General features: G+C 39.8%; 1 protein-coding gene across 1 annotated transcript in view; it reads left to right on the top strand.

Annotated features, from left to right (window-relative positions):
* Nucleotides 1-22,715, top strand: part of dnah6 (dynein, axonemal, heavy chain 6) — a 70,859-nt gene that overhangs the window by 4,753 nt on the left and 43,391 nt on the right. Inside the window, exons 9-39 of the mRNA XM_056409604.1 lie at nt 62-154; nt 590-697; nt 832-921; nt 1,283-1,403; nt 1,860-2,011; nt 2,274-2,426; nt 3,611-3,862; nt 4,506-4,634; nt 4,799-4,912; nt 5,549-5,692; nt 5,880-6,035; nt 6,947-6,997; nt 7,462-7,554; nt 7,647-7,766; nt 8,460-8,640; nt 8,744-8,840; nt 9,926-10,154; nt 11,237-11,401; nt 11,750-11,860; nt 11,990-12,115; nt 12,739-12,894; nt 13,508-13,669; nt 15,490-15,627; nt 16,538-16,705; nt 17,042-17,190; nt 17,329-17,436; nt 17,605-17,731; nt 18,968-19,180; nt 19,264-19,485; nt 20,130-20,252; nt 22,032-22,214. Of these exons, the coding sequence (XP_056265579.1) occupies nt 62-154; nt 590-697; nt 832-921; nt 1,283-1,403; nt 1,860-2,011; nt 2,274-2,426; nt 3,611-3,862; nt 4,506-4,634; nt 4,799-4,912; nt 5,549-5,692; nt 5,880-6,035; nt 6,947-6,997; nt 7,462-7,554; nt 7,647-7,766; nt 8,460-8,640; nt 8,744-8,840; nt 9,926-10,154; nt 11,237-11,401; nt 11,750-11,860; nt 11,990-12,115; nt 12,739-12,894; nt 13,508-13,669; nt 15,490-15,627; nt 16,538-16,705; nt 17,042-17,190; nt 17,329-17,436; nt 17,605-17,731; nt 18,968-19,180; nt 19,264-19,485; nt 20,130-20,252; nt 22,032-22,214 (4,434 nt within the window). The remainder of the gene's footprint in view (nt 1-61; nt 155-589; nt 698-831; nt 922-1,282; nt 1,404-1,859; nt 2,012-2,273; nt 2,427-3,610; nt 3,863-4,505; nt 4,635-4,798; nt 4,913-5,548; nt 5,693-5,879; nt 6,036-6,946; nt 6,998-7,461; nt 7,555-7,646; nt 7,767-8,459; nt 8,641-8,743; nt 8,841-9,925; nt 10,155-11,236; nt 11,402-11,749; nt 11,861-11,989; nt 12,116-12,738; nt 12,895-13,507; nt 13,670-15,489; nt 15,628-16,537; nt 16,706-17,041; nt 17,191-17,328; nt 17,437-17,604; nt 17,732-18,967; nt 19,181-19,263; nt 19,486-20,129; nt 20,253-22,031; nt 22,215-22,715) is intronic.

Raw genomic sequence — 22,715 nt, 5'->3', positions numbered from 1 at the left:
CGTCGCTGTATCAATCAAATGGCTTTTGAAGCACGTACAGATCAGTGTTTGTCTTTTTTAGTCGGAACCTCGCTGCGGCCGACCCATGTTCATCTCCGAGCTGATGCTGGAGCCCAACGCGTTGACCTACAGACCCTCTGAGGACAACTTTCAAGTTAGTTTTCCAAATTTGCTTACGAACTGTCACACGCTTTGACGCTATTTTTACCTTCGCATTGAAAATGCGGAAGGTTATGTTTTGATCGCCGTGTATTTATTTATTTATTTGTATGCGTGTTCCTCGCATAACTAAAAAAGTATTAAACCGGATCGCATGAAATTTGGTGGGGTGATTGGTTATTATCCGGGGACCATTTGATTCGATTTTGGGATCGATCGGGTCAAAGGTCAAGGTCAAGGTCATGCAAAGGTCAACATCTTTTTACCATAGCGCGGTCAATTTCTATCCAATTGGCATGCAACCAATGCCAACATGTTCATAATTCAATGCCCAATCTTGTGATATGCGAAGGTATGCGCTCTACCGAGTGCCCATTCTAGTTTAACCCATGTAATACCCTGCGCTATCTTTTTTTCCAAATTCCTACAGGAGGCCATTGCAGAGATCATTGGATCGTTTCAGAACACAGCGATGACCGTGAATATCCTGAGAGCAGATCCTGATTTTACTTCATTGATGAATCCTGAAGACTGTCGGGTAGTAAAGAATACACAAAGTTAATGTGGTTCATATCTCAAAAAAACACGAAGGTATCGCTAGACTTTACTCTTGTTATTGAACTTTGATATCGTCTAATGTAAAAGTTTCTTTGTGTGTTTGTTAACTTTTAGAAATGTGAAGAATACGATAACCGTGGCCTCAGTTTGGAATCCATCATGAAGAATGATGGACGACTTCAGAGCATCATCCAGAAAATCAAGGTCACTTTTTACTTCACATACGTCTTGAGGTTGCTCTCTTTCTGTCCAGTAGTGTGTGTGTGTATATGTGTGTATATGTGTGTATGTGTGTATGTATGTCTGTGTGTGTGTATATGTGTATGTCTGTATGCGTGTATGTATGTATGTGTGTATGTCTGTATGTGTGTGTGTATGTGTGTATGTACGTGTATATGTGTGTATGTATGTCTGTGTGTGTGTATGTATGTGTGTATGTGTGTGTGTATGTGTGTATGTACGTGTATATGTGTGTATGTATGTCTGTATGTGTGTATGTGCGTGTGTATGTATGTGTGTATGTGTGTGTATGTGTGTGTGACCCTGACTTGTTTCTCCCCCATAGGAATCATTCCAGTTGGCCTTTGACGCAGCTAAAGTGTACTTACAAACATTTGAGCGTTTCCGTCTGTTCTTTAAAGAGAACCAGAGTCTGGATCTGGATGCAATGCAGCAAAAGGATCACGGTGATGGACAACACATTAACATCAATACTATTTAATAAAAAATATAAGCATACAAGTCAACACATATGAGTGAACAAAGTTTGGTTGCCATAGCAACAGTATTTTAGGGAAGTGGTGGGGATAATCCACTATGCCAGGGAAGTGAAGATTTAAGCATGCTTGGCTACATAAGTACTCATTGTTAGTTTATATACAAAATGTTTTAACTTGTTCATGTTTCCACCGAGATTTCACTTACTTACTTACTAACTAACTTAGTTACATACTTACTTACTTACTTACTTACTGACTTACTTACTCACTGACTTACTTACTCACTTACTGACTTACTTACTTACTTACTCACTTACTTACTTACTGACTTACTGATTTATTTACTGACTGACTCACTTACTTACTTACTTATTCATCATCATTCTTATAATTTTCTTAACTGCGGGCTGCTTTCTCCCACAGATTCGTCCTTTTTCGGCGACGCCCTGGAGTTCTACGTCAGGGAGCACAAGCGGGCCGCAGCCATCCCCCCGAGGCGTCCTCTGGGCCTCCTGCTGGTGGACATGACGCAGCTCCGAGAGCAGCTGGTGTTCGCCCCGCTCCACTGCCTGCAGGCGAGGACACGCATACCACACACCAGGTGTATGGTGGAAGGGTTACGGAGCTTTTAAACCGCGATGAACAAGTGATGTCAACAGAAAGGGAGGCGAGGCCACTCCGCATTGATCAAATCTCACTGGAGTGAAAACATAAGCGAGGTCCAGGGCCGTAGTGAGGACACCTGGGAGAAAATACCGGATATTTCAATTGGCGTGACTGCAACTTTTTTTTTAAAGGCATGTAGGACTCATTGCTCTGCTCTGAATCTCTCTCCAGGTCATCTACCAGATGCTGACTCAGCAGGCGAGGATGAAGCTGGACGCCATCATCGCTGAGGTTTCTGAAGCTCAGTATCAGCTGGAGTCCAGCCCCTCCACCACAGCGGAGCTGGCCAACTCCCTCACTTTCCAGGATGAGATTCAGAAGAGGGTAAGACACACATTTAACATTAAATGCTGTTTCTAGAGGAAAATCACATATTCATCAGGGTAGGAAATGTTCATATGTTTTCGGGGGCAGTTTTTGACCCCAATGACTGAAATACAGGAGCATTTAAAAAGAAATTGGAGCCACTTTTTGAAACTTCGGAAATAACATTTAACCTGTGTAAAAAAATAATACATATACTTATTTAGGCGGATTACAGAGTCAGTGTTTTCTTAGATGTTTTGAACAAAAGACAAACAGAAAACATAAATCAGACAATTATATTCAATTTTTTGGGGTGTTTATTTATTATTACAGTTTGTTTTTTTAACTATTCATAATTATAACTTATTTCTTTGTTTTTTTATAATTCAAATAATATAATTTGTGTACCTATAGTACAGGCAATACAGATAGGACACACACAACAAAGAATAAAAACCAAACGCTATTAAATTATTGAAAATTATGGAGTTTTTTTGTTGCCTCTCCTCGTGATATCAGGGGCAACATTATATTTCTTTCAGGCAGTTTACCCTTTGCCCTCGTGTATTTCGATGTTGATTAAGGTTCCAGAAGCCTAACTTTACTAAACGATGGGATCCGGTCGCAGCGTTATTACTACAATGATTATTATTACTACAATGATTGTTATTACTGTGTGTCGTTCGGCCCTCTGGTTGAGCTGCTCTCGTTAACTCTCTCCGCGCACACACACACACACCAAAGACAATCCTCTCTGAGATGCATATATAGCACATACAATACTACACTCAGGAGTGGATAATTATTTTTTTAATTATTAATTTTATTTGTATAATTTGTATTTAATCAATTTTTATGCAATCTAATTATTATTATCCTTATTTCTCCTCTTCTTCTTCTTTTTTATTTTTCTTGGAATGAGCACCATTTGTTGTTGGTTGTTTTTTGAGTATTGTACACGGTACCTTCATCTCAGGTGTACCAAGACATACAACTCACACATTGACAAAGAAAGTACCTTTATGAAAATACATATAGTTAAGAAGCTGTTTCTTTATCAATCATTAGAGTTTGTAAAAAAAACAACACCGTTTTAGTTTCCCAGTATGACCTCATCAACCAAGTATCCTCTCTCCTCTTCTGTCCCCTCGCCTCACCTCTTCTCCCATTTGACTTCTCCTCTCTCTCTCTCTCTTATCCAGATTCCGGTGCTGGAAGCGGAGCAGGAGACAGTGCGTCAGATGTACAGTCTGATTGCCTTGTACTCAGTTCCCCTGCCCCCCGAGGATCTGGTTGAGTTTGCCACCATGCAACCCTCCATCAGCTCCTTGCACAACATCGTCATCGAGGCAGCCAGAGAGAGGGAATCCAGCATGAGCCAGCTGGCCGGCTCCTTGCAGAAGGACATTAAGGAGCTGAACCACAATGTCCTGAAGGTCAAGAGTAATTCAAAGGTACGTGGAAACCAGGGAAGGAAATTCACATATTTTTTAAGGGGGAATTTTTTCCCCCACTGACTGAAATCCAGGGGAATTAAAAAATAAATTGGGGGCACTTTTTGAAACTTGTGAAATAACATTTAACCTTTGTTCAAATATAATAAATATACTTGTTGATGAGCAATCGTCATAGTAAACGGCAATAAGTGTTTTAAAAAAAGAAACAGAAAACATAAATCATATTCAATGTTATTCTTATTTCTTTGTGATTATTTATTATTATTAAACGTTTTTAAACAATTATTAACAATTATAACGTATTTCTTATTTTCTTTTACAATTCAAAATTATTTCTAAATATTTGTAGATTTTGTGTGTGTACCTACCTAGTACAGGTAACACAGATAGGACACACACAACAAAGAACAAAAACAAACGCTATTAAATTATCTAAATTACGGGGACATTTTTTCCTCCTAATGATATCAAGGGCAACATTATATTTTTCAGGGGCAGTTTTGCCCTTTGCCCTCGTGTATCCGACACTGATGGAAACATATTATTCATTTCTCTGTGAACCGTAGTTTGGTTTACTCAGATTGCGTGCGTCGATATGTCTTTTGATTCATTTTTTTCTTTGTGCTTTCTCTTTGCGAAGGATTCACGAATCCTCGACGTCAATGCGGATCCCTCCCAAGTGCGTCTGCTGCTGATGGAAATCCAATTGTCCGTAGACGAGCTGCAGGCCCAGGCCCAGGCCTGCACCTCCTGCCAGAAGAAATTCCAGGTGCTGTAATTTCAGTAATTCAAAAATGATTCTGATCGTCTGATTGTATTTAGTGTTGGAAAAAAACTGGGTCCAAAACAGAAACAGTCGTTTTATTGAAACCTTACAAGCCGATTTACCCAGCCCGCACTTCTTTACCCTTCTCCACCTTCTGATGAATACAGCTGGAGGTCACCAAATTTGACACCCTGGAGGAGTTAACGGCAGAGTTTAGGCTGAAACTGCTGCTGTGGGACTCGCTAGAGAAATGGGACTCTTTATCAGATGGATGGAGGCAGGTGAGTTGGACTCAAGATAACTGTATCTAAAGGCCTGGACATATATATATATATACACTACCGTTCAAAAGTTTGGGGTCACCCAGACAATTTCGTGTCTTCCATGAAAAATCACACTTTTATTTATCAAATGAATATAAAATTTAGTCAAGACATTGACAAGGTTAGAAATAATGATAAATATTTGAAGTATTAATTTGGTTCTACAAACTTCAAGCTCAAAGGAAGGCCAGTTGTATAGCTTATATCACCAGCATAATTGTTTTCAGCTGTGCTAACATAATTGCACAAGGGTTTTCTAATCAGATATTAGTCTTCTAAGGCGATTAGCAAACACAATGTACCATTAGAACACTGGAGTGATAGTTGATGGAAATGGGCCTCTATACACCTCTGGAGATATTTCATTAGAAACCAGACGTTTCCACCTAGAATAGTCATTTACCACATTAACAATGTATAGTGTGTCTTTTTGATTAATGTTATCTTTATTGAAAAAACAGTGCTTTTCTTTGAAATATAAAGACATTTCTAAGTGACCCCAAACTTTTGAACGGTAGTGTGTATATATATATATATATATATATACACAGACATATGTATTGACTGTGTCCTTCCACATGCTCCCGTCCACAGAGCACTCTGGAGGAGCTGGACCTGGAGCAGTTCGGCTCACAGCTCACAAAATATAGCAAATACATCCATCAGCTGGAAAAGGGCCTGTCACGCAACAACGTGGTGTCGAGTCTTAAGGAGAAGGTGGAAGTCATGAAACAGAGGGTGAGTAGGACTGTAGTGTGTGTGTGTGTGTGTGTGTGTGTGTGTGTGTTGGTTGTAGTGCGTGGAATACATATGAATGTTAACACAAACGTCTTTTTGAAATGATGTAATGTTTAAAATGTGGACTGCAGTAATTTGATTGGTTAATGGCTCCATCTAAATAAATACTGGTGTGTTTTCCCTTCAGCTGCCGGTGATCACTGATCTCCGTAACCCGACGATGAAGCCGGAGCACTGGGAGACTCTGCAGTCTGACGTGGGGATCTTTCTGAATAGGAAGGGGCTTACCGTGGCTGCTCTGGAGGAGCTCAAAGTCTTCTCCCATGGCATGAAGATACAGCAGGTGACACTTCTCTTGCTATAGTTACTCCTGACTAATGAGGCTATTACAGCGGACTTTAACTTCGTGTTCACTTTGGCGCCCCCTTTGGACAAAAGCAGTAGTGTTTCCAAAGTCCTTTTTTGCAGGGAATCGGACCAGATGACATTCATCAAGAACACACACACACACACACATATATATATATATATATATATATATATATATATATATATATATATACTATCGTTCAAAAGTTTGGGGTCACCCAAACAATTTTGTGTTTTCCATGAAAAAAATATTTATTTTTATTATTTTTATTTTAAATATTAATTTGGTTCTTCAAGCTCAAAGGAAGGCCAGTTTTATAGCTTCTCTCACCAGCATAACTGTTTTCAGCTGCGCTCACATAAAAAGGGGTTTCAAGGGTTTTCTACCCCTCCGTTAGTCTTCTAAGGCGATAACACAATGTACCACTAGAACACTGGAGATGGGCCTCTACACACCTATGGAGAGACTTCATTAAACACCAGAGAATAGTCATTTACCACATTAAATATGTAGAGAGAGTATTTATGATTAATTTAATGTTATCTTTATTGAAAAAAACAGAGCTTTTACTTTGAAAAACAACGACATTTCAAAGTGACCCCAAACTTTTGAAGCCAGTATTCTGATGGTCTTGTTTGCTTATATCGACACGTAGAGGCGTCTGTATTAAATTGATTTAATAACAAGTTAAACGTTCGTTGTTGTAACTTTAAAGTTAGTAAAAGGGTAAACATATACTACCACTAACCTATATTTACTTGTACTAAACTGATCTCTTTTTGTTGTACTTTGACCTCAAACGGAGGTCAAGGATAGAAAGCTGCTCATACTTGATATCTCATCCGGTCTGGATAAACAGGACTAACACATGCGTTGACTTCCAGATGTCAGGGCAGGCGTCGGGAGAGGCGTCCGTGGAGACCGTTATCACGAGGGTGCGTGGAAAAAGGAAACTACCTTCCAACTATCTGAAAATGTATACGCAATAGAAGTGTTCTCTCTCTCTCTCTCTCTCTCTCTTCCTGTGTGTTGAATGTGATTTTATTTTCATCATGTTGATGCTCACTCAGCCAACGTGATGACTCATCATGAATGACTCAACAACTGCATCTTTGCTTACAGAGAATTCATCTCTTTCTACATTTGGAAAACTCTCCTTAGAATCATATGACGCTTAATCCATATGTGTTTATGAATTGAGGCTTGTGTGCATGTTATTGTAACTTTGGATGTTTTTTTATGGTGCGTGCCTCGTGGCATGTTATGAGCTGATGGCGGCAACACATGGTGATTTGGAGGAAGTGGATGTGGTAGACGCTGGCATCGACTATCGCCCATTCAAATCAATCAAATTCTGTTGATCCTTGCTACTTGAACTCTAACCTTTACCCTCTCGCAGGTGGAGGAGGTCTGGAAGAACACGGAGTTCACGGTGCTGTCTCACGGGGACTCTAAAGACGGCTTCATCCTGGGGGGCACGGACGACATCCAGGTGGTCGAATGTAGCACACGAGTGTTTTTGGTGTTCCAGTTGTGTTTCTGTTTTCGTGGTGTCAGTTCTCATGCCGGTTTTTACTGTGAAAGGTGCTCCTGGACGACAGCATCATCAATGTGGGCACGGTGGCGTCTTCTCGCTACGTCGCTCCCATCAAGATGAAGGTGGACAAACTGCTCGGACACCTGACCCTCTTCAGCCAAACGCTGGTAACGCTTGAAAAGAATATAAAAGAACAGAGCGAGCTTCCATTCGCCTCTGAGTGACTCTTCTCTGGTTAGAAATGGCTTCTCTCCAGCCGAAATGCAGACTTTTTATTTTTTTACTTTGAATTTGGTCTCAAATGTTACACAGTAGCGCCCCCAAGTGGCCGCAAATGAGAAGACACGTGGATTTTTTTTTTTGCTTTGATAATATTTAAGGAGTGCTATATTCTGGTTCATATAAGGCAATACTAGCAGTATTGCTATTATTCATATCATAAACTTCTTTTACATTTAAAATAAACTTCTTAAAACCCATTTTTTATAGAACTGCTTATAAGTGATGTCATCCTTTTATGCGGTTCTTTACTTGCCCTAATTTAGTTTGTCTGTTCTTATATATTTTTTTTTAAAATTCCATTCTTGTGTTCATTGCCGATATGGAATGCTCTCTTTTGTCTCCTGTATTTTCTGAAATGTTGACTGGTATTGACGTTATCATTTTGCCGTTCTGCACTTTGTAAACCCTGTTTTTAAAGGTGCTATAAAAATAAAGTTATTCTTATAATTATTATAATGACTATAATTGCCCTAAATTCTCTTTCTTCTTCATTTCCCTTCTGCTCAAATTGTTCCAACTGCTCTCTCTCCCCCTCTATTTATTTCTTGTCGTCCCTCCTCTCCCTCCACCGTTGCCAGGACGAGTGGCTCACATGTCAAAGGAACTGGCTTTATCTGGAGAGCATCTTCTTGGCCCCGGACATCAAGAGGCAGCTGCCCGCCGAGTCCAAGATGTTTCTCAAGGTGGACAAGTCTTGGAAGGAGATCATGGCAAAGGTCAATAAGATGCCTAATGCCCTTATAGCAGCCACACAGCCTGGTAGGTGTATATATAATATATAATAAGAGAACAAGACAAGTATATGTGGCAGGGAAGACAGAGTCACACATTTGGATTTGCACTTTTTTTTTATGCTATGCAGATCTGTTGGAGACTTTTCGAGACAACAACATTCTGTTGGATGAGATTCAGAAGTGTCTGGAGGACTACCTGGAGTCCAAGAGAGTAATCTTCCCCAGGTATGCACACATGCTTTGTTTGTAGCATACTAGAACGAGACTTTTACATCATACTCCATCTTTTTTTTTTTTTAATCCTATGCTTTTTCTCCCCTCTTCTGGTTATCTTTCCTTTTGTATATATATATATATATATTGTATATATATATTTTATGTATTGTATGTATATATATTTATATATATATTTATATATGTATACATCTATTGTATGTATATATATATTGTATATATATATATTGTATGTTTATATATATATATTTTTATATATATATATTGTATGTTTATATATATTGCATATATATAGTATGTATATATATATAGTATTTATATATATTGTATATATACAGGACTGTCTCAGAAAATTAGAATATTGTGATAAAGTTCTTTATTTTCTGTAATGCAATTAAAAAAACAAAAATGTCATGCATTCTGGATTCATTACAAATCAACTGAAATATTGCAAGCCTTTTATTCTTTTAATATTGCTGATTATGGCTTACAGCTTAAGAAAACTCTAAAATCCTATCTCATAAAATTTTAATATTTCCTCAGACCAAGTAAAAAAAGATTTATAACAGCTGAGTGTTTGTCAAGGCTCAGGAAACCCTTGCAGGTGTTTCGAGTTAATTAGACAATTCAAGTGATTTGTTTAATACCCTACTAGTATACTTTTTCATGATATTCTAATATTTAGAGATAGGATATTTGAGTTTTCTTAAGCTGTAAGCCATAATCAGCAATAAATCAGAATAAAAGGCTTGCAATATTTCAGTTGATTTGTAATGAATCCAGAATGCATGACATTTTTGTTTTTTTAATTGCATTACAGAAAATAAAGAACTTCATCACAATATTCTAATTTTCTGAGACAGTCCTGTATATTGTATGTATATATTGTTTATATATAGTGTATGCTTATATATATTGTATGTATATATATATATATTGTAAGTGTATATATATATATATATATATATATTTATATTGTATGTATATATATATACATTTATTTATATATATGATCTGGATCCAGGTGTGTGGGGTTAAATACTGGGATACTCTGATAAGTCCTCTGCCCCTCGCAGGTTCTACTTCTTATCTAACGACGAGCTGCTGAAGATCTTGGCGCAGACGAGAAACCCCCAAGCGGTGCAGCCCCACCTGAGGAAGTGCTTCGACGCCATTATACGGCTGGAGTTCGCGTCGCTGCCCGAATCTTCTGGGACCAGGACAGGAGCTGAGCCGGATGTTGGAGACCAGGAGGCGGTCTGCAGCAAAGACATCCTGAACATGGTTTCCCCTGAGGGAGAGAAGGTCAGCGTCGGGCAACCTTTGGTCCTCATGCTCCGTTTCATAATCTGTTAACATCTCATTTCAGTCCTCGCAGAAAGTGAATATGTCTAAACTATGACAACAGATAGCCCCGTCAGACATCTTGACTACACCCCCCTCTTCTCCTACCTAGCTGCCCTAAAGGAGTGTGATGTCAAAGCTCAAGTTCTCAAATTAGGCCAAAACCTGTAAGCCAAAAACTGTACATGCCAAATTCAGAAAAAATGATTTATTACAAAGTATTGTTAGAATATGTTGCTTTGAGAATGTAAGTATTTGACTTGTACTGAACACATGAACATTGCTAATTATTTTCTGCTTGTGACTATTTCTTAGTCCCCAGATGAAGGTGCAAATTATACCACAGCAATTGTACAATTGTCGTGATATAATTGTGTTTGACATCTCAAATTATTTAGGAAGGATAAGGAATAACTCTTTTTTTTTTATTCTTTATTTATTAAAAGTGTGCATCAATTCGATATTTAAACATGTCTTTCAGACAATTGATACCACATGTGAAGATTCTAAGATGATGCCAATCTTATCTATAAATATATATGGAAAGAAAAAATGCAAAAGATAGGAAAAATAACAAAAAAAGAATACTGAACGAAACAAAAACTAAAAAATTAAAATTAAAATTAAAAATACTTTAAAAAAAAGAAAAGTAAACAACTTATAAACTCGGGGGTGAGGAATAATTATTTAAGTGTAGTGGCAATTTTAGCTTGTACTGATTGCTGACCTGCCCACATTATCAGACATCCTCATTGGCTGATTAAAAGTGTCTATTTGCAGCTGTTTTGCCTCTCTTTGTCGTTGTTTTCATTCTCCTTGTCTCTTTTTTGTGCCTATTTGTCATCATTTTGATTCTTCTTCGTTGGTACGCGGCTTTTTTAGTGACACTTTGTGTGTGAAGTGCAGGGGCCCTCGGCAGTTTGGGACCCTGTGCCTGTGAAGCCCATTTAGTCACCCATCCATGAGCTCCAGACTCGTGAGTCATGACCAAAAAAAGGATTATAAAAAATTGACAGCTGTTGTTTATCTGTGTGTGAGTTCAGGTGCGTTTGACCAAAGGTCTCAAGGCACAAGGCAATGTGGAGGATTGGCTCTGCAAGGTGGAGGACGCCATGTTCTCCTCACTGCGACGCCTCAGCAAGGCCGCCATCGCCGACTACCAGGTGAAGTCCAGAGAGGAATGGGTGGTGGCTGGACATCCGTCGCAGGTACACACACACACACACACAGACATAGCACACAAGTAACATACATGTGTGCTATAGTTCTAACTCTACTTGGGTTTGTTCAGCAAAAAATATAAAATCATTGTGACACAAAGTTGCTGATAAATTCAAATTTTTTAAGATATAATATTTTACTAACCATGAGAATAGTTTAGATTTGTTCCTTCAACTAACTTTTAGGAGCTAACCAAGATATTAAAGGAACAGTGTGTAGCATTTGGTGGCATCTCACGTGCAGCTTACATATTGCAAATCAACTGAATAAACACAATCTCACAATCAAATTGTGTTCGCGGGGATTTAGCTGCAGTTCTCGTGTGTGTCCACCAGGTGGTGCTGACCATCTCACAGATGATGTGGTGCAAAGAAATGGACGATTGCCTCGATGGAAACCGCAACCACTTTGCTTCCCTTCAGGAATTTGAACAGACCAACTTTGACGTAAACCACAACCAATTAACTCCACTTGCTTTCCTTTCTCCTCAAATAAATCACTCTCGTCTTCTCCAATTACCTTTTTTTAACTTAAAAGTATTAAAAAGACGTGCGCGCGTCTGTTGTGTATTCCAGAGGCTGAATGTCCTGGCGGCGATGGTACGAGGACAGCTGCCTACTTTACACCGTAACATCATCACCGCCCTCATCACCATCGACGTCCACGCCAGAGACATCGTCACAAATCTAGTCCGCAAAAAGGTACGACGCTACAAACACACGTGGAAACCGTCAATCGGCTCACATCAATGTCTGTCCCTTGGCTTTGAATGGTTGCTGGAGGTATAATAATAATAATAATAATAATAATAATAATAATGGATTCCATTTGGCTTTGAATGGTTGCTGCAGGTATAATAATAACAATAATAATAATAATGGATTCCATTTGGCTTTGAATGGTTGCTGCAGGTATAATAATAATAACAATAATAACAATAACAATAATAATGGATTCCATTTGGCTTTGAATGGTTGCTGCAGGTATAATAATAATAATAATAATAATGGATCCATTTGGCTTTAAATGGTTTCTGCAGGTATAATAATAATTATTATTATTATTATCATAATAATGGACTCCATTTGGCTTTGAATGCTTGCTGCATGTATAATAATAATAATAATAATAATAATAATAATAATAAGGGATTCCATTTGGCTTTGAATGGTTTCTGCAGGTATAATAATAATAATAATAATGGATTCCATTTGTAAGGCACTCTTCATCCAAGCATCCCAGAGTGCCAGGTATTGAGGAAGGATTTTTCCAAATGGTTGTAACGACTAACTTCCTTTCAAGTAACTTCAGTGCTCTATTCCAGGTGGACACACAGTATAACTTTGAATGGCAGAGACAGTTACGCTACTACTGGGACCTGGACCTGGACAACTGTGTGGTCAAAATGGCCCTGTCCACTTACATTTATGGCTACGAATACCTGGGGGCTTGTCCCAGACTGGTTATAACGCCACTCACGGTAGGTAACACATTAACACACGTTGATACTGACACACACGTGCCTTGCCTTTTTACTCAATTCAGTTCAGTTTATTTTGTATAGCCCGATATCACAAACTACAAACTCCCCTCAGAGGGCTTTAAAAGCTGTACACATACGACATCCCTGACCTTTGACCTCACATCGGATCAGGAACAACTCCCCAAGCCCTTTCAGGGTGGAAAAAGAGGAGAAACCTTCAGGAGAGCAACAGAGGAGGATCCCTCTCCAGGATGGACAGAAGAAGAGATGTCATGTGACCAGAGATACATAAACACACTATGAGTATGAAAGGGTGTAGGAATAGTTCGTAGTCGGCATGGACCACGATCCAGACCTCCACAGTCCACGAGACAAAAGGAAGTAGAGAGGAAAGGAATGCAGTTAGGTCACACTTCATTCATTCAGTTTGTGAGCCCACAGACCGGTACGGAAAAGACACAAACAACCAAACCACTATACAGAGCTGAGAGAGTGTAGCCTCTAGCATGTGATAAGTAGAACTACACATATAACATAGAAACACAGCATTATGTGTGTGTGTGTGTGTCACTGTTACTCAAATTGTCTCGCGTCTCTCCCCCCTGGACAGGACCGTTGCAACCTGTGTCTGATGGGGGCTCTCCAGTTAGACCTGGGAGGAGCACCAGCCGGGCCGGCAGGTACGGGCAAAACCGAGACCACCAAGGACTTGGCGAAGGCCCTGGCGATACAGTGTGTGGTCTTCAACTGCTCCGACGGACTGGACTACAAGGTCAGCCGAGACGAACTGCAACCCTTTCATCATTCCTTCTGCTCGTCTTTTTTGAGTTGTTGCTCCACTGAGTTATTAATTATTTCTAAACTTCGTTTCTTCCTCTGTACCTCGTCACCTGACATGTGAGTCAGACCTGATTCTCCTTTTGTTCACAGTAAATAATACATTGAATTACCTCAGGGAGGTTTAATCTCTCTCACTGCACCTGCTAAAGGATGCCACTAGATGGCGCTGTTGCAAAAGCAGAAAAGTTCTGGTGCCAATTAAAGTGCATCCACAGCCTTGTGTGCTATGAAAACACTTCAATTATTTCCTCTATGTTATTAAAGTACTTATTCTCTCATTTCTACTGCCCCATCAGTAACAGAAAACTGTTACATGCAATATCATGATAATAGGTGTCATATTATATCTGGCTGTTAAATTAGAAGATGTTATTTGAGTGTGTTTTTATTGCATTAACAATCTAGTAAAAGGCAGATTAAGTGTTTCATATGTAAATGAAAAAGATGCCTCGTCAAAATTGATTGAAAAAGATTGGAATCTGCATTAATGTTCACATTGAGACGAGGTCTTTTAAACCGAGTTATTCATTGTTTCTGTTTGTTTACAGTTTGGTTACATCAGTCATTTTGCAATAATATATATATATATATATATATAATGTACCAATAACACATCTTACTACTGGTAATGTTAGCCTATGTGTGTGTGTGTGTGTGTGTATATATATATATATATATTAGGGCTGTCAGCGTTAACGCGTTAATCTATGCGATTAATTTGGCCGCGTTAACGCACTAAAATATTTTAACGCAATTAACGCAACTTTGTTTACTTCCGGTGTTCGTTGAAGTTTTTACACTCAAACCGAGTGTCAAACCGCGGCAGTACGGTTTAACGCTGTTTCCGTTTTTAAAACAATTATTTTTCCGCGAAAATAAGAAGCAGAAATCAGTTTAACTCGTGGATGAATCAGTCGGGTTTCCTCCTGCTCCTCCTTCCTCCCGTCTCCCCCTCTGATCCACAGAGGAACCGGGGGACGCGGCGCGGAAAGAACTCGTCACACGAAACCTTCAACGTGATTGGTCAATCCGTTTGTCTGTCAACATTTTGGGAAAAAAACAACCAATGAACACTCAGTAAATCACAAAGGACCTCCCACCTCACGGGTGAGGCTCTTTAGCAGCCTGTCAGTCAGAGAGCAGAGAACACGCACCAGGACAACTGAGCCTCATTGAATAGAGCTGAGATTGTTCTGGAATGTTTGATGTAGAACACGTGGGTATGTGTCATATGCAAACGCCTTTAAAAGGTGAATTTAAATTTTTTTGTAAAATGTATAAAATGAGCCCAGCCTCCAGAGGGTCACGTGACATATTTGAATGTCAGTCAGTTACCAAGGCCACTGGTTCTGCTGCTGTTCAATGTTAAAGATGACAAGACCAATGGGGTCTCAATATACTTCTTTTTTTTTACTAATCATCCACAATATTAAATACCTCGCTGGCACTTTATAGGTACGAGCCTCTTTGAAAACACAGCTCTGTGTGAAGTTTGGTCTTTAAAAAGAATGAACTTTTAACTTTTAACTTTTAATTGCGATTAATCGCGATTAATGAATTTCAAAATGTGCGATTAATTAGTTACTTTTTTTTAAATCGATTGACAGCCCTAATATATATATATGACTTTGAAGAGAGCATCGATTTATGTAGCCACTTCAGTAACGACTCAAACCTGCATTTTTGTTTGACCATTTCTTTGTCTCTCTCTTTCTTTGTCTCTCTCTTTCTTTGTCTCCCGTCTCTCTCCAGATGATGGGGCGCTTCTTCAGCGGTCTCGCTCAATCGGGCGCTTGGTGTTGTTTTGATGAATTCAACCGGATTGACATTGAAGTGCTGTCTGTCATCGCACAGCAGCTCATCACCATCCGCAACGCCAAAGCCGAGAAGGTACACACACACACACACACACACACACACATACACACATAATTGAATCGGTGTGGGTTTTCTAACCGTGACATTATGTACACAATTTGGTATTCAAAGGGTAAATCTCTGATAATGAATGAATATTGGGAAGTGATTATCACGACTGAAATAATACTGATGTCTCATTTATGGCAATTTCTTTGAGACACAGACACAAACAGCTTTATTGGCGTGTGCACATACATGGAGCTTGACTCCGGTTACAGGTACGCACTCTTCGCACATACATCTAAATATATACATTCCTCCAGTTTTTATTGAAATGTCCACAGCTTTCATTTCTCAATGTACTCAGAAATTAAAGCATAGAACGAATAAACAATTGGAGATAAAAAATAAATAATTGTTTTGTTTAACAAGATGTAATCTACATGTTTGACTCATCAAAGTATCGCCACCTTTTGCAGATATAAAAGCTGAACTCACTCGTATTGCATTCTTTCTACGATGTAAATACAATATCGTTTACAAAGTTCCTCCAGCTGCACGTCGTTAACCTTAATCACTTGTTCCCTGAAAGAGGCCTTCATGTAGAACTCTGAAATGTACATTATTTTTCAGTTTTTGGTCACCTAAACTTTTTAGTTTAACTTCTGACCTTTGGACCATTTCAGGTTATTCACTTGACATTTCAATAAAAACGGGAAAAAATGGGGAAGAGTTTTAAAACTTTAGACCGGTATTGTATGTGCAATATAAACCACAACAACAGTGACAATGAACTGGGCGATATTAGTGCAGAAAGTGGTGAGAGTGAAAGTATGTGGATGTTTCTGATGAAGTCTTCATGTCCAAGTGGAAATAAGCTGTTCCTGTGTTTGTGTTCTTTGGCTCATAAACAAGAGTTTCTCACCAAACTGTCCCGCAGCGGTCGAGGTTTCAGTTCGAGGGCCGGGAGATCAAGCTGGTGAGGACGTGTGCCGCGTTCATCACCATGAACCCGGGCTACGCCGGCAGGACGGAGCTACCCGACAACCTCAAAGCTCTCTTCAGACCCATCGCCATGATGGTGCCCAACTACGCGCTCATCGCCGAGGTAACGGGCTCTCCATGCGTCGGCGACATTGTTTTTTTACCTGCTTATCAAATATTGTTACTATTCCCTCTCTCTCTCTCTCCCTCTCTCTCCCTCTCCCTCCCTCTCTCCCTCTCTCTCTCCCTCTCTCCCTCTCTCTCCCCCTCTCTCTCCCTCTCTCTCTCTCCTCTCTCTCACTCTCTCTCTCTCCCCTCTCTCTCTCCTCTCTCCCTCTCTCTCTCTCCCTCTCTCTCCCTCTCTCTCTCCCTCTCTCCCTCTCTCTCTCTCTCCTTCTCTCTCTCTCTCTCTCCCCCTCTCTCTCCCTCTCTCTCTCTCTCTCTCTCTCTCTCCCTGCAGGTGATCCTGTACTCGGAGGGATTTGAGTCCAGCATGATCCTCGCGAGGAAGATGACCCAGATGTACAAGCTGTGCTCGGAGCAGCTGTCGCAGCAGGACCACTACGACTTTGGCATGAGGGCCGTCAAGTCCGTCCTGGTCATGGCCGGGTCAGAGAACACACGCTCACACACACACTGACACACACACTGACACACACACATGTGCAGTCAAGAATGACAAGTATTTGTAAATATGAATATGTGTAAATATTGAAGTGCTCAATGGATGTGTGTGTGTGTTCTTAGGTCTCTGAAGAGAAGGAACCCCGACCTCAGTGAGGATGTGGTTCTCATCCGAGCCCTGAGGGACTCCAACCTCCCGAAGTTCCTCACTGATGATGCTCTGCTATTTGGGTATGCCGATCACACCTTTTACTTCTGGTGCATACAGAACAATAAGGACATGATGTATATCTATAACTAAACCCTGCCTGCACCAATACCATACGTTTCAATGATACATTTTTTAAACAAATATTTACGTTGCTCCGTGTGAAATGTTGACGTGTGTTTGTATTCCAGTGGCATCTTATCCGACCTCTTCCCCGGTGTCAGTATCCCGGATCATGACTATGGAATCCTGCACACCACTATCCTGGAGTCGCTGGTGAAGAGAAACCTACAGCCGCTGGCTAGCATGACCAAGAAGGTACAGTCGGGGGGGAAGTGATGTCCATTCATTTATTTTAACTTTTTAAAACTCCTCAAAGAGAAGGTCAGTGGGTCAAAGGGTCAGTGGGTGGAGTCGGTCATCAACAGGGAGACGCTGAGCCCCGATTGGTCACGATAGTTAAGCCAGTGCGTGATAGCTTGCCACCACTGGTCTAACAAGTCCAGTACAAATCCATACATATTATACAGGGTTCGTACGGTCATGGAAAAAATGGAAAACTCAGGGAATTTGTATATAGTTATTTCCAGGTCTGGAGAAAAAAAAATCCCCAAAGTTTTGTAAAAGTCATTGAATGTGTTATATTCATATGTTCATTATTTTCGCTGAGTTTTAAATAATGAATATGCTTTTAACCCTCCTGTTACCTTAGGGTCAATTTGACCCCATTCAATGTTGAACCCTCCTGTTACCTTTATATTTACTGACATATTTTACCCTTGGGGTCAATTTGACCCCAGCAATTAAAACCTCCAGAAAATTATTAGAATTAATATTGTTTTCCAAGTTTAAGTGTGAGATACTTTATGTTTGTTTGTTGACTACCTAAATAGCACTTTAAATATATAAAAAAGTTGATATTTCTTATATGTTTGACACAGTGAAAAACAGCCTGGGGTCAAATTGACCCGAAAGAACACCGACATTAAACATTGAATGGGGTCAAATTGACCCTAAAGGTAACAGGAGGGTTAAAGGAATGACGCTCATAATATAAGTCGGCATACGCTCTTTTATAATCGCACATTTTCCGCGCTGCAAGTGAACACACCTTAACTGAAAAGACATAAATGTTTATTCTTTTAATCTAAAGTATTATCTCTCATTCATTTGTGTCATTTAAGGTTATATACTGGATGCTTTGGAATTCTCATTGTTAGTTTAAATACAACATTTTCTCACTTTTTCATGTATAAACCAAGATTTAAAAAAATGTTTGGTCATGGAAATTTAGTTTAAAGTCCTTGAAACCCATTGATCAACATGTGCATGAACCCTGATTATATATAATTATATATATATATAATATTAGTTTGACAGCATTTGAAGTCTTTGGCACAGGGGACTCGAGCTTTGGCCTCACAGGCGATATCCATGTGATCAATTCTTTAGTCTTTGTATTATCTTCAGACGTGTTCACCAGAATGAAAATGATAGATGGCCAACCATCCTCATTCAAACCCTCTCCTCCTCCTCCTCTTCTTCTACGACCAGGTGATCCAGTTGTACGAGACCATGCTGGTGCGTCACGGTGTCATGCTGGTCGGGCCGACCGGCGGAGGCAAGACCACCGTCTACCGCGTCCTGGCCGACGCGCTGGAGACCCTCCATCACACGGAGCACGCGGCCGACAACCCCTTCTACCAACGCGTCAAGACCTACATCCTCAACCCCAAATCTGTGACGATGGGCGAGCTCTACGGGGAGGTACGAGGAAAGAAAAACAACACACAACTGCCCCTTCACTCTCTCTCTTTCTCTACATTCATAACTCCCCCTCAACCCTTCAGATCAACACGTTGACGCTGGAGTGGCGTGACGGGCTGATGGCGCTGAGCGTCCGCGACGCGGTCGCCGACACCACCGACGACCACAAGTGGGTGGTGTGCGACGGGCCGGTCGACGCCCTGTGGATCGAGAACATGAACACGGTGCTGGACGACAACAAGATGCTGTGTCTGGCCAACAGCGAGCGAATCAAACTCACCCCGTCCATCCACATGCTGTTTGAGGTGAGGGCCGGCCGGAGTTTCTTCTTTTGTCTGTTCCAGCGGTTTTCAACCAGAGATCGCCAGGTGTGCCGTGGGAAAATGTCCAATCCCACTTAATCGGTCCAAAGAAATTATGATTTAGTGTCTGAAGGTGCGTTCACACCAAAAGCGAAACTATTTTTCCACGACAAATACAAAGCAGAACTAGTGGTTAGTTATTCTGGTGGATGAAGGAGATAATAACGGTCTTTACGGAGACGAGGCACGGAGATAAGCCCCGCCCCTCGCGGAGCGCCTCGACGCTCATGGTGAGAACACGGTGAACGGTCGAGCGAGTAAACTCACGCGTTTTGGGCGACGCGAAAAATCGTTTCGCTTTTGGTGTGAACGCACCTTGAGCCTGTAATGTAGCGGCCGGCTTAGTAATTAAATACTCTTCCGTGCCAGTAGGTGGCGGTAGGTAGTGCAATAGTAGAATTAAATGATGCTCTGGAGACGATGGAGAAATGTTTCTAAAGAAAAATGCAGACTGAATTGACATTTTGTAATTGTTTAAAAAAAAAACACTGGTCTATTCAATAAGCAATAATATTTACATGCCTCCACGTAATGTCGTGGTCCTTTTGATTATCTTATTATAAGCCTTCTTTCACGATGTGTTTCAGGTCCAGGACTTAGCCGTAGCCTCTCCAGCCACCGTCAGCCGCTGTGGGATGGTATACATCGACCCAAACGAGCTCAAGTGGATGCCCTACGTCCAGACATGGATCAGTGGTCTCGCAGACAAGGTTGTACACGTTGTATCTGTCATCTTTATTTACAGTATTTGAAAAATGGAAAAAAATATATAATTTTGTATTCCCTGCGTGTCCCTTACCGTTTGTGCACTGGCATATGAATAGTCATGTGCTTCCATTGAGAAAAACATCACATCAAAGTTAATGCTTTCAATATTTAGCTCTGAGCCAATCAGGATGACCTCATCTCTCTCTTTAACTTTGACCTCTCACTCTCTCTCTTGTCGTATCTCTCTCACTGTGCCCACATCTAATTGACTGAGACGAGTGTTTGTTGACATTGTTTTTATCTGAGATATACAGTATCTGATATGGTGCCTTCTCCTTTTCTCTCTCTCCACATTCATCTCCCACATGTTGAGTATTTAAACCCCTTCACTAGGAGACCAGTGACCTCCTTTTGTGTTTGTGCATTTTGCTTTGTCCAGGATAAATTTGATTCCACCATTTGATTGTGGATTTGTTAAGAGTTAGAGTTTATTAGAGTTTCTAATTGGTTTTGTATTGATCTCCACTCAGTTATTCTAAATGAGGGAGTCTGTGTCTCTGGGTCTCTTGGGGTCAGGGAGAGAGCATCGGCCGTCTTCTCTCTCTCAGCAATCTGCTACACATCGGCTTGTAGTCGGTACCCGCTCGAGTGATAGTTCGAGACGTTTTATTTTAATTGGCTCATCCTATTTCATGTTCATAGATGAGGAGATTATCATCACTCTCATGTCTGGCATTTTGATATAAATCTACGGCCAGTTATTTAGTTTAACTTTGCATTAAAAAAATGAAAACAGCTGCGGAGGTCAGGGGTAATCATGTTCTCATCTATTTTTATATATGTATATATGTGTATATATGTGTATATATATATACTTATATTTATATGCATATATATGTATATACATATATACATATATGTATATATATATACATATATACATATATGCATATTTATATGCATATATATACATATATACATATACATATACAGGACTGTCTCAGAAAATTAGAATATTGTGATAAAGTTCTTTATTTTCTGTAATGCAATTAAAAAAACAAAAATGTCATGCATTCTGGATTCATTACAAATCAACTGAAATATTGCAAGCCTTTTATTCTTTTAATATTGCTGATTATGGCTTACAGCTTAAGAAAACTCTAAAATCCTATCTCATAAAATTTTAATATTTCCTCAGACCAAGTAAAAAAAAAGATTTATAACAGCTGAGTGTTTGTCAAGGCTCAGGAAACCCTTGCAGGTGTTTCGAGTTAATTAGACAATTCAAGTGATTTGTTTAATACCCTACTAGTATACTTTTTCATGATATTCTAATATTTAGAGATAGGATATTTGAGTTTTCTTAAGCTGTAAACCATAATCAGCAATAAATCAGAATAAAAGGCTTGCAATATTTCAGTTGATTTGTAATGAATCCAGAATGCATGACATTTTTGTTTTTTTAATTGCATTACAGAAAATAAAGAACTTCATCACAATATTCTAATTTTCTGAGACAGTCCTGTATATATACACGCATATATATATATATCTATATATAAAAAACATGTTCATCAACCAGATAAATGAATTAAAAGTAAACATAAAAAGGGTGGGATGTTCAGCAGGTGCTGTATAAACAAGTCGGGAACATTATCAGGCCCCTCCTGCGCCCTCATAACTGACAGTGAGCTAATCAAATTCTCTCGGCAAGGAAGTGAACTAGTATTTCCCCAACGTGTCAAACTAACCACCGTACCCTCCTCTCATCAATCTCTTAGCTCCCGGACCCGGTGAGAACATACCTGCTGGAGCTGTTTGAGCACTATGTGGAGAAGGGTCTTCAGTTCGTGCTGAAGTATTGCACTCAGGCCATCCGGCAGGTGGACATCAGTAAAGTGACCACTCTGTGCTGCCTGTTGGAGGCGCTGCTGCTGGGCAAAGGAGGGCCGGACCTTCACATGGTACGTCAAACACAAGGTTCAACTACCACTTCCAGTCTGTTGCTGTTGTGTCCGTGTTGCCACACAGTGCCATTCATCCAAATGAGGATATCTCTGCACATTTAACTCAACACTAATGAGAAAGATTCAGTATATTGTTCTGGGTCAGATGATAAAGGCAAACCACACAACACTAACACCTTTAGAGTAGAACATTTACATATTTCTTTGTGGGCAATTTTTGCCCCCACTGACTGAAATCCAGGGGCATTTAAAAATAAATTGGGAGCATGTTAAATAACATTTAACCTTTGTTCAAAATAATAAATATAATTATTTAGGCTTACAGTATATGAGCAATTGTCATAAAAATGGCAATAATAAGACTATTAGTAAATATATCAACAGAAAATATAAATCAGACATCATATTCAATTTTATTCTTATTTATTTGTGGTTATTTATTGTTTTTACATTTTTTTAACAACTATTAACATTTGTAATTTATTTCTTTGTTTTTGT

Source organism: Pseudoliparis swirei, chromosome 24 (genome assembly GCF_029220125.1).
Source record: "Pseudoliparis swirei isolate HS2019 ecotype Mariana Trench chromosome 24, NWPU_hadal_v1, whole genome shotgun sequence".
Classification (NCBI taxonomy): Eukaryota; Metazoa; Chordata; class Actinopteri; order Perciformes; family Liparidae; genus Pseudoliparis; species Pseudoliparis swirei.
The sequence above is the reverse complement of the archived record's forward strand: the minus strand, read 5'-3'. Positions and strand labels throughout refer to the sequence as shown.